The following is a 14,725-nucleotide window of genomic DNA, read 5'->3' on the forward strand; positions in this document are numbered from 1 at the left end:
AAAGATCTGCCCTGCAAGGATGGGTAAATAGTTTAAGAGAAAGTTGGTAATTTTCCATGATTATTTCATAAGTCTTCATTCACATGAACTTAGCCCAGCTTCTAAGTCCTTTTGTTAAGACTACTTATTAGTTGATCAAGTCTCAAGGATCAACATCATCTCAGGGGTTAGCAATAGATACCATCCCCCATTAACAATACAGTCCCAGTCACTGCCCTTATGAGGCTGGGTCTTTATGTGATAACAGACTCTAAGCAGGTCATGAGGCAGGATGCATGTTTATGCAGGTTAAATGGAAAATGCTAACTCTGAGCACACAGTTCAGGGGGAACTCTGAAGTGATGAAGAATCATTAGGAGTTAGCAAAGGGGAGCTGCTGCCACCTGAGAAGCAAAGTACGCCAGGGCAGAACAAAAGGAAATGAGGGTATGCACATTCATGGACCTCAGAGGTGAGCGGCTGGGCAGGTCAGCAGGGCCAGTAAAGCTCCTCACCTGCACACACTGGGTTTAATCATTTAAAAGCAAGTAGAAGTCACAACTGCTAATTCACACTTTCCTACAGGAGAGGGCAGAACTTACCTTAATGCCAAAGCCTATAGGATAACAAGTTCAAATTAGTAGCTACAGCTCCCTGGTCTGTGGCAGCTAATGTGGGATAATACGGGGGTGGATCCCAGAGGTGGAACAAAGGGACTCCTTCCTGGGATCTCCCAACTAGTCCCTGTTGTCCCCAAAAGCACTGTTACAACTGTGTCCACAAGAGATGTTCCCTGGGAGAGAGTCTAGGTCCATCCCCAACTCTGGTGAGCTCCTAACTAATGGAGTTAGTTATGCCACAACACTAACACTTCCAGTGTATACAAGCTGCCTCCTCCCTTTAATGTAGAACTGCTTTCCTAGTACAGGCGCTAAGAGGCACAAAGCCTGCCTGCCTTCCTTCTCAGTGCCCTGCTCTTGACTTGTCCCATAAACAATAGCAATGATTATCAAGTTCTGGAGTGAGGAAATTATTTTAAAAAATTATACCTGGTAGGCATTATTTTGGAAAAAGCACAAGCCTCTACAGTTAAGCTCAATCAGCAAACAAACTTGCTCTCTATTTGAAACGGCAAGACAGTCTTAGAAACATGTTAAAACAACAGAAAAGCATGAAGACATATGGGGGAAACAAAATACACACAGTCACTGATAGGAAAATAATTTTATTTAGGTTCTTATTTTTAAAAAGGTAGCTTTCACATATAAATTTAGACTTAAAGAGTACAGTGTATATTTACCAAAAGGAACATCCCTGAAGGATGGCCAGCCTTAGTTCGCTGAGTGGGCACAGGCAGCTCAAGTGGAAGTGCTTTCTTTAATTTTTCACAATGGCACTTCCCTGTTCCTCTACCCCGCCAACAGGACCTGCGGCTGGTACGAAAACCCACAGCCATCACTTTGGGGCAATAGCATTTCACTAATGGGAATAAGAAACATCTTTAGAAATGAAAGCACAAAGCTCAATGATCCAGATATCCCACAACAATCATTATTTATCCGCAGCAACAATATGACAGGTGTATTTATATAGTTCAAAAATTCTTGTAACAAGGGCTAAAGAACATAAACTTCATGTAAGGGTAATTTATATAATTAAATGAAAAATTATTTTATTCATATTACAAATGCCTCTACACTGTAAGGCCTAGGGAAAAGACCCATTCAAATCTGGGCTTTCCTTTTCCAAAAAAAAATGTTTGGCACAACCCTTCAGCCCTGATCAATGGCTGAGCGGTTTCAGGAAGTAGCCCCACTGCTTTTCTGTCTGGCTTCACAGAGTATACACAAGAGCTGTCAACAAGTTTGGCAGACTCAGGCCTACCTGTGTGTGCAGCATAATGTTCCAGGAAAATTAATGACAGGGGAAAATGGTCTGGATGAAGTACATCTCCTATAGCCACAGGTTAACTTTCTCATCTCATGGAAAATAAATTCAATGGCTGTCCAGGAAGTCAACGGAATTCTGATCTCCTAGAGGTGAAAGTTGGAAAAGCAACTTCGCTATCAGCATCCCAGGGTCAGAGGGGCAGGAGACAAAGGTGACCAAGGATGCTTTCTAGGTTACTCGGTTCCACTTTGTGAACTACGTTAAGGAGAATCAGTGTGTTAGCAACCATGGCAGCCCTAGAACCTTGGCCTTTAGACAGAAGTGCTAGGGCAAATAATGTACCCCAAATCCAGTTTTAAAAATACAAACTTCCTGCAATTATGATATAATACTGTGCAGCAAATTAGGGATTGCACACTGCTCCTGTGTCTGGCTAAAGCCTTGTCCCAGTTTTGGTCAGCCAAGACATCTAAGCAGTTGTCTGTGGCTAAAACCAGGCACTTTAGTCACACATGGGCTGGGGCAATGATGTTGACATCACACCCAATGGAAGAAACACAGGGCCCCACAGCTTTGATGCAGTGCAGGTTTTATCTCCCTTAAATTTCAGCTGCTTTCTCTATCTCTGAGTTTACTAATGCAATAAACTAGTGATCAGGAATCTCTGTGAGAAACCTCTGGTTGGGTGGCAAGTGCATGTCCCTGCAGGCCACCAACCTGACTGTAGGAAAACAGAAAGGTACAATTTGTATCAAGTAAATGGTTGCTCAACTGGAAGATCATATCCTAGGAATCCAGAGGTCTGAATGTTAATCACATGAAGGAATGCTGGGACTGGACATTAAAGAGAGCCTGGCTCCCAAGTGTCATCAGTCTTCTTTAATTTACCATGTTCTGGTGGTCTTTTCTCTGGCCTCCTGGCTCTTGAATGTCTGAGCACACATGTCCGTAGGGACCAATGTAAACATTATTCAACAGACCTCAGCTTTTGAAAACCACAGCTTGTTCTATAGTGTTTGACATTCCCGTGCAGGCAGTATCGTAGCGTTCTTTCCCTCACTCATGAGTACCAGTTTACAAAGGAACACACACAGAACACTTGATAAAACTGTGGCTGAAAAGACCATCTGAGTGCCAGACAGCTGGTCCTAATCTGCAGTCAGCTGGCAAACCAGGACTACGACAAGAGAGTCACAACAGAGCACAAATTCTCTGTGAATCTGAGGAGTCCATATAACCACTGTTCCCACTTAGCCCCTTGGGTCACATCTTGATATGGGAGAACATTTCCACCTCTTGCATCAACCTGTGTTCTCCTTGTTTTGGATGGGGCTCTCTCCAGAGGGTTCAAGAGCCTCCTCAGGGGGAAGGGAGCCTTCTCTTCCAGTCCTAACATCAGAATATTTCAAAGCACAAGAGGAGTCCACGAACATGTTAGGGATGTTGCTGCCAAAGTAGATCTTACTGTTAGAAGCAATGGCCTGGTACTTCTTGAGCTCCAGATATTCCGGGGTCAGTTTGTGCTGTGTGGGGTAAACGAGAGCAATGGAATTAGAATGGTTGGTGCAAGTCATCTCTTCTTCCCACTTGTTCTCCTGAGGAACATGATTCAACTTGGAATGTTGGCCAGTGGCCCTATTTTACTTTGGAGTGTGGCTAAGTCCTTAACTAAAATTCCTTTAACAAGCTCCCATCTTAATGCAGGATAAGCTGTATTTTTTTTAATAGATTGGGGATTAAATAATATGTATTTCTTTTGTGACTTATTACATAGTTTACATGCATTTTCTATCTCACGTAGCTTTCCTCAACCAGGAACTGACACAGAATTTCTACTGATTCTCTTGAGAGAGGTACATAAGTCAACAGATCCAGTGTTAAGGCTTCCAAGGAAAAGCCTAGGACTTTGTCTTAGTGACTCAACTTTTTCAACCAAATTTGAGAATTGGAATATGTCAAACAATCACTTAATCAGGCACCTTGACTTTATCCAGAAGCTGGCTGATTAAATATTTGTGGTAAGACGGATGTTTGTCAACCACCAGAACCGCCTCTACCAATATTTAATTTTTGAAACAGGACCTCACATATCTCAGGTTGGCCTCAAATTTGTTATGTAGCTGAAGATGACCTTGAACTTTTAATATCCCTGCTTTTTACCACCAAATTACTGGGATTCCAGAGATCTGTCACCAAACCCAGGTTTATGTGGTTTTACCAAACCCAGAACCAAGCATGCCAGCCACGCACTCTATCAACTGAGCTACACTGTCTGTCTCATTGTCAGTACTTTGTGTAAATCACAGTGCAAGATATATCCAACCAAACTTGTTTCTGGTTTAAAACTCTTTCCTTGTTCCCCAGAATATGTGCTCTCTCTCAGTGCTCCCCAGGACCACCCAGTAGTCTGTCTTGAGTCTTTCTTGTCCTTTGCAGTGCCAGAGCGCTCCCTCTCAGCACTTTAACATCTTTCAGTCCCTGCATCGCCACCCGCCTGCGGATTCTTATCCTGTCAAAACATTGCAATTAAATCTAGTCATACCGCACAACTCACTTACTTCTTAGAGCCCTTTTAAAACATGCTATATGAGTGGCATTTCTCAAGATGGCATAAAATGACGACCCATTTCAGAATAAGTTTGATCTTAATAGTAAAGTCTTTTATTTTAAAAAGACACTTTATTTTTGTTTATATGTATGTTTGTATGTGCATATGTGTAGATGGCTGTGAAGGGCAGAAGACAGATCTGGCCTCCTAGAGCTGGAGTTGTGAGCCACCCAATATAGGTGCTGGAAACTGAACTCTGGTCCCCTGCAAGAGCAGCAAGTACTCTTGATCACTCAGCCATCTCTTCAACCCTAAGAAGATCCTGATGCTTCTGTCTGGCCAAATTCTCCTACCGCCAATATGAACTGTTAGATATGTGAATTTCCCATCTTGTTTTTTTCTTTTTTTTCTTTTTTTTTGGTTTTTCGAGACAGGGTTTCTCTGTGTAGCTTTGTGCCTTTCCTGGAGCTCACTTGGTAGCCCAGGCTGGCCTCGAACTCACAGAGATCCGCTTGCCTCTGCCTCCCGAGTGCTGGGATTAAAGGTGTGCGCCACCAACGCCCGGCTCCCATCTTGTTTTTATCTTGACAAAATTCCATTGTTTCCTCTGATATTAAATCTGTTTCTAAATTTATACTGGTTTCCAAAGTTCTGACAATGTACATTCTGCCAACCTATCATAGCTTACCATTTCCATTTCTCCTAATTTGTCTTTCCTTTCTAAATTGATTTTAATCCTTCAAATTGCATGATCTACTTAGCAATCTCAATATCACACACATAAGAAAATGTGTGTGTGAGGAGGAAGTGTTGAGAGAACAAGTACTATAGGCATGCAGCAGGAAGGGCTAGGAATGCAAATGTACCATAACACACCATAGTCTTCAACCTGAAAAAGTGTCTTGCACTTCACTGGGAAGATGGTGTTGGGCAGCAGGACAGAGAAGTGGACAAAGATGAATGAGAAGCTCTCGGAGAAGAGGCTCACAGGAGAGAGAGAAAAGGATGGAAACCCAGTGCTGGCTCTCAAGCGGGAGCTTCTGTGGCACAGGACTACAAGGTGAACTTGGAGTCCGAGCTTGGGAAGACAACTGTCATTAGCAAGGCGACCCCACAGTCTGAAATGGGAGGCCACTACTGCAATGTCTGTGGCTGTGTGCTGAAGGACTCCATCAACTTCCCAGATCACATTGATGAAAAGAAAAAGCAGCAAAACCTGGGTATGTCTGTGGGTGGGACAACATTCCACTCTGGATCAGGTGAAGAATGTTTTGAGGTCAACAAGAAGAAGATGGAAGAGCAGCAGGAAGATTATGATTCTGAGGAAAGGATGAAGGAACTCAGAGGAGAGGAGGGAAAGGCCAAAGCACACAGAAAAGAGAAACAGAAGGAGAAAAGGAGGGCTGAAGAGGACTTGACACTGGAGGACGACGACGATGACGAGATAGCAGCTGTGATGGGCTTCTCTGGCTTTGGATCCACCAGGAAGAATTACCGAGGCCTTCTCTTTGGCCTACCTTTGGCCTATACTGGACATAACTCTGAGTGTGTGCTGAGGTGGGATGGGGTGTCATTTCATTTTGGGGTCCTGGAGAAAGTCCTTAAGAGTGTTAATGGCAGGGTTAGAGGGTGGGTGTTTGTGGTTTCCCTCTGCGTTGGAGAAGGCACAGGATGTAGAGGGATGCTGTGGCAGATTCGGTCAGATTCTGTCAGACTCAGTACATTACTGGAGTCACAGAAGTTCTGCCCATCTGCTTTCCCTCTTGGAGGCCTCTTTCCCTCATCATCTATCCGACCTCTTGTCTGAACATCCTCCTCTGTCCCATGTTCTGCTTTTGTTCATCTTGACTCTTGTTCAGTCTGCAACAGAAGGGCTGTCTGGCGTAGCCTTGGCCAGCTCCCCTCCCATCCTGCCCAGCGGTTCTCTAGCCACCTGCACATGCACGTGACTTCTGCCTGGGTCAACTGTGTGTGTGGGTATGTGTGCATGAGATGTCACAAAGAGGGGCCTGAGCTAGAATCTCAGAGCTGCCCTGGGGCCTTATGTTCTTGGGTTCCTCGGTGCATGTAACAGGAAACTGAAGGAGAGGAGTGTTTGGTGTGGCTTGTGTCTATGGAATTTTAAACCTTGTTTCTTCCATTTCACTTCACTGAGGATTTCTGTTGTCTTCCTAGGAAACAGGTTTTGGAAGAACCTGTTTGAGGCAAAACAAGAATGAAAACAACAAAACAAAACAATCCTAAAACCAAACAAACTAACCCAGTCTGGGAAACCCTGGTTCTTAGACACTGTTCAACATATACAATAAAAGACACTGACTAGGAAAAAAGAAAGAAAGAAAAAGGGTCTCATCCCCCAAATTGCAAGTATGTCTCTGAAGGGAAGCCCTGCTCTAAGTTCAGCTTCTATCCTGGAAAGCTACCTATCTGGAAAGCTAGTCTAAAGGAGTTTCGCTCTTGTCATTCTCTCAAAAGATCTTCAACTTTTCAGAGCCCCTACATAGAGAACAAATGAACAGTTTTGTGGCATTTGACCTGTGCTTATGCATCTGCTTATCTTTTATTCCAGCTCTTACTTTTAGAATAACAGAGAGCATTCCCTCCCTAACCCATGGTATCAAAGTGTCCTGCTAAGTAAGTGGTTGATGATGGATTGTCCATTACCTTTTTCTGACACTAAATACAACTACTTCTACTGCATTAGAACAAACCGGCAAAACAGTCACTAGGGAAATGGCATGCAAAGCAGTTACCTTGTTTGAAGTGGCATATTTGTGTGCAGCATAATACTCAGCATCAGCTTTCGCCTTCTCTCGGGCCAGGAATGCAGCATCTAGCAAATAAGAGTCATGGCAAGTTTGAAACAAAAGAGAAGTGCCACTCTACTTCCTCATCTGGGTAAGTACCTTTTCTACTGCTTAATATTTCAATTGTTTGGCTCATTTTAAGTTACAATATTAACAATTTCAAAATCTCAATCTTCAGGACAGCTCCTTTTCAAGGGGAATATGTTCATCACTGTTGAATAACAACTTTCTGAGTTCATTCATTTTCTGCTCTAAATGGTTCCTTTTTCTTCTATCTCCCTCCAACTTCCAATCACCCAAAGCGTTACCCTCCATCCAGGCAGGATGCAGGCAAAATTACCATGTCTAGACATAAAAGCTCCACTCTATTGACTGCATTATTCCCATCCTCACCAAATTTCATCTAGAATCAATTAACACAGAGAGATAAACAGCTATATTTTGAACATTAAAAAAATTATTTTAAAGTGTGTGTGTGTGTGTGTGTGTGTGTGTGTGTGTGTGTGTGTGTTTGTATCCATGAGAAGAGTGCTCCTAGCAGTCAGAAGGTATCTGATCTCTTGGATCTGCAGTTACAGACAATTGAGGACTACTTGACATGAGTCTTAGAACTGAACCCAGGTCCCCTGCACAAGTGGTGTGTGCTCTTTATCCACTGAGCTATCTCCCTGCCCTTACCTTGCACATTCTTAATTTTTTTTCACTTTATTTAATGTATATGGGTATTTTACCTGCATGTATCTCTGTATATTATGTGTATACAAGAGGGTGTTGGATCCCCCGGGACTGGAATATAAACAGTTGTGAGCCCCCTCGAGGGTCTGGGAATTGAACCTGATCCTCTGGAAGAAAAGCCAGTGCTCTTAACCACTGAGCCAACGCTCTGGACCCTTGTTTCATACATCCTTAATAAACTTTGAGGAATTCTTATATTTCTTCAGAGAATAAAGTGAGAGCTAATTAACTCCACTGTTAGGAAGGAAATGAAAGGCTGAGCTACTAGAGTCACAGCCTAACACAGAGCTAGATTATGAAGTGCTTTTTGTTTGCTGTTGTTTTCTGTCTGGAGTATCTGGCTAGCTACTTCCTCCAGACCAGAGTATCCTACAGCTTTCCCCACAGGACAGGAAAGCACTGGTCCTGAAGCAGAGGTAGTCCAGACACTCAGACTCCAGCCTTACCTTCAATCTCAGAAATGCGCTTTTCCGTCTCCTTCTCCATCACCTTCTGCTGAAAGCGGATCTTTGCCACTTGTGCGATCTTCTCTGCTTCTACAACAACAACAACAGAGACGCACGTACACTTGGGATCAGCAGCACAGCAGCTAGCACCACACGTGCCTTTATGGCTAACAGCTGCTGAGGTGCTATCTGTTCTAGAAATGGGGGGGGGGAGGCTCTCCTTCTCTATTGCCCTCTTGGCAGTGAACGCTTTGTGAGAAGGAGGTTACAAAAGGGTTAACAGTTTCAGTCTTTCATGAGTCCACAGCAATGGTTCACAAACTAATGGTAAAACAACGGGACAAAAACGGAGCGATCCGACTCACGGCGACACCGGGCAAGCGCATCAAGTGGCAAGAGAACGACAGGACAAGGAACACTGACCAAGGAGGTGTTGAGTAGGAAATGACCCGGCCTGGTGGGGATGTGCCAGGAAGCTTAAAAGAGGACACACAGGTACAAATGAAAAACTACAGGACCAGACAACAAGAGAAGACAATTAAGAAAGCCTGTGTTCTGAGTGACAGGCTAAGCAGTTTAGTTTTAATATATTCAGGATCTACTATTAAGTTGCCATCAAGAATATGATATAAGGGAAAGAATATCAAAGAAGGAATAGTCTTACTGTTGTAAAGATAAAACAGAAATTAGTTACTTAAAGAAACAAGTATTCATAATGAGCACAGTAGCTGCCACATCCAAGTACAAACAGGAAAAACTAAACACTTTTGGTAAACCTCTGTCCAAACCAAAACTCCCAGGACCAAACAAGAAAGAATAATAATTACACTTGAACTTCCATCACCGTAATTAAAAAAAAATAAATTCTCAATTTTCCCTTTCAGCCAAAGATGTCGAGGACATGTAGACCTCCGTGGTCACAGGTTTCTCATCTGAAGATTCAACCAAATGCAGATTGAACATACTCAGAAATTAAACAAAAACGTGTATACTGAACATAAACATTTGTTCTTGTCACCGTTCCCTGAATGGTACAGTATAACAACTGTTTACATAGTACTTGAATTTTAACAGGTAGAGATGATGTAAAGTGTATGGGAAAATGTACCCAAGTTAGAGGAAACACATTCCATTTTCTATAAGGGACTTTGTAGACTGTGGTGTGGAACCCCAAAGGCCCCAAGATATACTTTAACATATCTTATCTCTGGCTTCTGAGGAAAAACATTTAACAGAGAGAAAAATTCCAAATAGTTCCCCTTTTTTTCAGAAGGCAGTATCCTTTAAAATTATCCAGAACCCAGTAGAGTGAAATCAGTCTGTATTATACTAACTAAATAATAAATTACAGGATGGACATTTAGCTGTAAGCATAAGTTCAAGATACACCACTCTCCATTTCATGAGAAGAAACCAATGAACAGCATGACCAGACTTGGGAGTTCCGGAAAAGTAGGAGTAGACAAATGAGAAAATTCCTTTAGGTAACACCTTAAACTATTGGGTAAAACAACAAATTTATCTTGGACTGCACAGCAAGTTTAATAAGACAGAATGAAAGCCCTCAAGTGACGCAGCAAAAGAAGAGCTGAGACTGTCTGGTAGCAGCTCTGGGGTGGGTATTTCACAAGAAAGAGAAGCACTTGGGCAATGCTCCAAACAGGACCAGATACGGCCTTGCACGTCCCAACCGACTTCCGAATAAAGGCAAGACCTCTAGAGACTGCAACTCTAGAGGAATGGGGACTACAGAAATCCACCTGCTGGCCTCACCAGAGCTGGAGAACAACTCAACAGTTCCTTAAAAAGCAGGAGGGTTTTAAAAGCAGAAGAATGACTACCCAAAAAGAATAACTGATTCAGTGGCATGCTTGTAATTACATACAAGAGGCCAAACAAAAATGTAACACACTGCCAATATGATAAGAAAAAGGAAAGTTAGTTTGTTACAGAACTGTAGTCTCAAGTACCATCAGAGGATGAAATGTGAGCACTTTTGACCAAGGAAGACTGAACAAGCTTAGTCTTCCCCAGAAAAACAAAACAACAACTAACTAGCAGAAAAAAAGGAAACTGCAGCAGAGGATAAAGTTACTTAACACTCTCAAGTTGAATGAAATGTTTACTCAGAGTCCTGAGTAGTAAGGAGAGTCAGCCATGGAAAGAGAAACCATAGGAAAACAGAGGACAGAGCTACAACAGCACATGAGACTGGAGAACAGGAAGGAGAAGTAAAAGGAGCCTCTCCTAGGATTAGTCAGGAGGAGGACAGAGAATATCATTAACTTGGGGTTTTACTGATTCAGATAGACTTAACATTCCACAAGTGATGACTAGTTGTACATTCCAGAAGCAGAATGTAAACCTTCCAGTGAAATAAAAGAAAAAAAAAATGAATAAAGACAATTCACAATGAAAAAAGAAGCAGAGAAAAGATGCGTGGTAAATAGCATATAATTGAATGATAATATACAAATCTTAATACAGTAGCAACTACAATAAATATAAAAAGACTACAACTCACCAGTTAAAAGACAGATTCTCACATTGGATAAGATAACAAAATCCAGCTATATGCTGTTATAAGAGACACACCTAAAACATAATGACACAGAAAAGTTCAAAGTAAAGGAACGGGAAGACATACCAAGAAATAGCCAAGAGAAATCCAACATAGCTATGTTATCATCAGACAGCATAAGTCTCATGCCACAAAATATGTTTAGAGATAAAGAATGTTATTATAAACCAATAGGGAATCTCCAGAGAGATTAACAATCCTGAGTGTAAATGCCCTCAATGATAGAGACTCAAAGAAAAAATTGTAAGTCAACAAATATTGTAACAGGAAAATTTAACACAATGTTCTCAGTAAACTGATAGTACCACAAGACAAAAATGAGAAGAACATAGAAGATGTGATCAATCACCATAGAAACCTGAATCCAACAAATAGAGACTATATACTCAGCCCTTTTCAGCACAACTAGGGCATTTACAGAAAAGGGCTGCAGAGCACATTTCAACACACAACAAATCATCCATACAACAGACGTTATCTCCTGACTGTGAATGACACTGAAAATCAGATGACAGACTCTCAAAATTCACTGAACCAAAAATTGAAAAAGTTATCCATATAACTCATGGATGAATGATGAGATTATAATGGAAATATCTTAACGAAAACTGAACACACGTAAGCAAAATAACAACCACCAAACAAAACCCCCAAGAGCAAAGCAGTACTCAGAAGAAAATGTATACTCCTACAAGCTTCCACTAAAAACAAACAAAAAACAAAAAAAGAAAAAAGTGAAAGTCAACGAATTAAGCATCTAACTTTAGAATTTTTTTTAAAGAACTAATGAGTAAATTCAAAGTATGCAGAAAGAAGAAACTAACAAAAATTCATAGATAACACTGGAAAGAAAGCATAAATCAAGCAAGCCAAAACTAAAAAGCAGTTCTCTGAAAAATAAATAAATAAGAAAGATCAAAACCAATCCAACAAAAAAGAATATACAACAGAACAACGTAAGGGAAAGTGGACTATGGCTAATGTGCTCAAAGCCACAGTGGATTCTGTGAGTCCATTTCCCCATGTGAAGTATTATATGAAATAGACAATTTTCAACAAAAATAAAATTTCTAAACCTTAAAAAGAAATGTAATAGAGAAATGAAATTAGGTTGGATGTTACCAAAGTACAAGCAAACAAAACAGCACAAACAATACTAAAGCAAAATGTTTTATGTATCCCATGAAAAGGAAACAATATATATCATATACAAAATGTTCTAGTAAATAAATGCTCTTCAGGTTATTCTGAGGTTGGAAGAAACAAGGCACACAACAAAAAGCAAACTCCTAACCCCCAAACAAAATACAAATAAGCAAAGATGATAGAGTATATAAGAAAACTAAGCTGATCTCATTTATAAAAACAAAAGTAAAAATTATCAGCATATCTTACAAGAGATTAAGGTGGACCTTTCATATCATGACTGAGTGGGTTTAATAGAGTAACAAGAAAATTCAGTAATATAACATCTAATAATACAATCCATCATATTAACAGCTTAAAAATTGTTAAGTTCAACTCAATATATACAAATAACTTAGTTTTAATAGTAATTCTTAACAAGGGCTCTTGACAAACAAGAACAGAAGGAAACTTCATTAAACAGTAAATGTTAAGACAGCAATTGTTATTGGAACTATTTAGAGATAACACAAAAAAGCCTGCTCTTGTGTACGATGTATAGGAGGCCATAGCTTAAAGCAGTAAGACAAGAAGAAATGAAGGGTGTGACATTCATATATAGAAGAAAATAGGATTATTGATATCTAAAGACAACATGATTGCTCACAGGGAAACCAAGACACTGTTAAGAACACTAGGCATTTTCAAAAAAATTGCTAACTAAAAACCAATAACATATCTACAAAAACAACAACAACAACAACAACAACAACAACAACAAAAAACAGACAAAGCGAGAACAAGTGCCTTTGTAAAAGAGCCTACTTATTACAGAAACAAAAACTTTAAAAGGCTACACAGGAATGCATTGCTTTCTTTCTTTTTTTCTTTGAGACAAGGTTTCTCTGTGTAGCCCTGGTTGTCCTGGAATATGCTTTGTAGACCAGCTGGTCTTGAACTCACAGATCTGCCTGCTTCTGCCTGCTGGAATTAAAGGAGTGTGCCACTCCACCCAGCACCAAGGGAATGCATTTCTAATAAATCTGAGGGACTTTAAGATTACAGCCCTCTCCCCTTTCCAGTTTTCATGTGTATGTGGGCACATGTGTGTGGGCACATGAATATGGGTGCACAGGCACGTGGAGGCTGAGGATGATTAGTCATCTTTGGCAACTCTTCCATTTTTTTTTTTTAAACATTCCCTTTTAAGGACTTTATTTATTTATTTATTTATTTATTTATTTATTTATTTATTTATTTATTTATTTATTTATTATGTATACAGAAGAGGGCGCCAGATCTCATTACAGATGGTTGTGAGCCATGGTTGCTGGGAATTGAACTCAGGACCTCTGGAGGAGCAGTCGGTACTCTTAACCTCTGAGCCATCTCTCCAGCCCTCCATTTGTTAAGGTAGGGTCTCTAAATGACACCAGAGCTCGTCTATAAAGCTAGTCTTGCTAACCACTTGCTCTGAGGATGCTGTCTCTGCCTTGTGAGACTGGAATTAAAAGGGGCCATGAAGCCCCCTCCATATTTTCATGTGTTTCTGGTATTCAGAATTGTAGTCTTCATGCTTACACTTTACACCCAAGTCATCTCCCTAACCTTAAACTATGATACTTTTAAAAAGACATTTCTCATAAATAGAAATATGAGATTTGTAAGACTCAGTATCAATTATTTCCATTTTCTCCAAATCAGTGTACATTCACTGTAATTCCAACAAAAATCCAGACAGAGTATTTTACAGAATTGAGCTAGTCCTTGTAGTCTCATGGCTGAATATAGGGCCTAGTTTAGTCCAAGCTAACAGCAGGACTAGTTAAGAACAGTCAACAATTACAGCCAACAGGAACAGCTAAGGAAAACCTCCAGATAGCATGAGGAACAGGGGAGCTACAGAACAAGGAGTTAAAACAAAACAGAGATCTTAGGATCAGAACAAATTATATGTAATATCTTTACTGTTAACATAAATGACATTCAAAAAGTGGAAATAAAGAACTACTCAACAGTATGAAATAACTGGATTGCCATTTGGAAAAAGTAAAGCTGAATCTCTGTCACATTAAACATTAACATAAATCCCTTATGGATTAAAGGTTCATACACAAAGAAGCAGAAATTTAAATATTTTGAATAAAATTGGTACTTGTGGAGGCAAAATAACTTGTAAACAAGGTAAGGCACAAACCATTGGATTTTTGATGAACTAGACTATATGAAAATCAAATTTATATACCTCAAAGATATCTCAGTTCAAAGATAAGCCACAGAGCAAGAAAAGATAATTTGCAATGCATAAATATGGGGAAGAATCAGTACTCAAAAAAAGCAGTCAAATAACTGGTTTAAGATACTAGAAGGGTAATAGACCTTAAAGGGAAAAAACCCCAATAAACAATTTTACCACTAATCAGGGATATTAAAACTGAAAGTATGTGATACTCTGTCCATCACTGAACTGACACGAATGTTTGTCGTCTGGTAACTCCAAGAGGTGAGGAGGACATGGAGAAAGGAGAATGCATTACAGCAGTGGAGAAACCAGAACTCAATGCCAGGGAAGACGGAGGAACCAGGAGAACAGTTTGGCAGCAAGAGAAACCTG

At 40.4% G+C, this 14,725-nt stretch overlaps 2 protein-coding genes across 5 annotated transcripts in view; one reads left to right on the top strand and one right to left on the bottom strand.

The window, feature by feature from the left end:
• Window positions 1–1,184: 1,184 nt before the first annotated feature.
• The window catches only part of Erlin1 (ER lipid raft associated 1), a 37,063-nt gene continuing 23,522 nt past the window's right edge, over window positions 1,185–14,725 (bottom strand). For 2 of the 4 annotated variants that reach the window (XM_028888804.2, XM_037207117.1), the window contains 3 exons: window positions 8,406–8,495; window positions 7,171–7,250; window positions 1,187–3,392 (listed from right to left, as the gene is read on the bottom strand). In XM_028888804.2, coding sequence (XP_028744637.1) covers window positions 3,171–3,392; window positions 7,171–7,250; window positions 8,406–8,495 — 392 coding nt within the window. In that variant the 3' untranslated portion in view covers window positions 1,187–3,170. Of the gene's footprint in view, window positions 3,393–4,954; window positions 6,613–7,170; window positions 7,251–8,405; window positions 8,496–14,725 lie in introns of those variants that run through there. The other 2 variants (XM_028888803.2, XM_037207113.1) reach the window with 2 other exon arrangements.
• LOC114706452 (zinc finger matrin-type protein 2-like) lies at window positions 5,321–6,249 on the top strand. Its single transcript, XM_037207123.1, is given in 2 exon segments — window positions 5,321–5,464; window positions 5,467–6,249. Coding segments are annotated over 2 exon segments (885 nt in total). The 5' UTR covers window positions 5,321–5,337; the 3' UTR covers window positions 6,225–6,249.

The sequence above is a fragment of the Peromyscus leucopus genome, chromosome 1 (assembly GCF_004664715.2).
Source record: "Peromyscus leucopus breed LL Stock chromosome 1, UCI_PerLeu_2.1, whole genome shotgun sequence".
NCBI lineage: Eukaryota > Metazoa > Chordata > Mammalia > Rodentia > Cricetidae > Peromyscus > Peromyscus leucopus.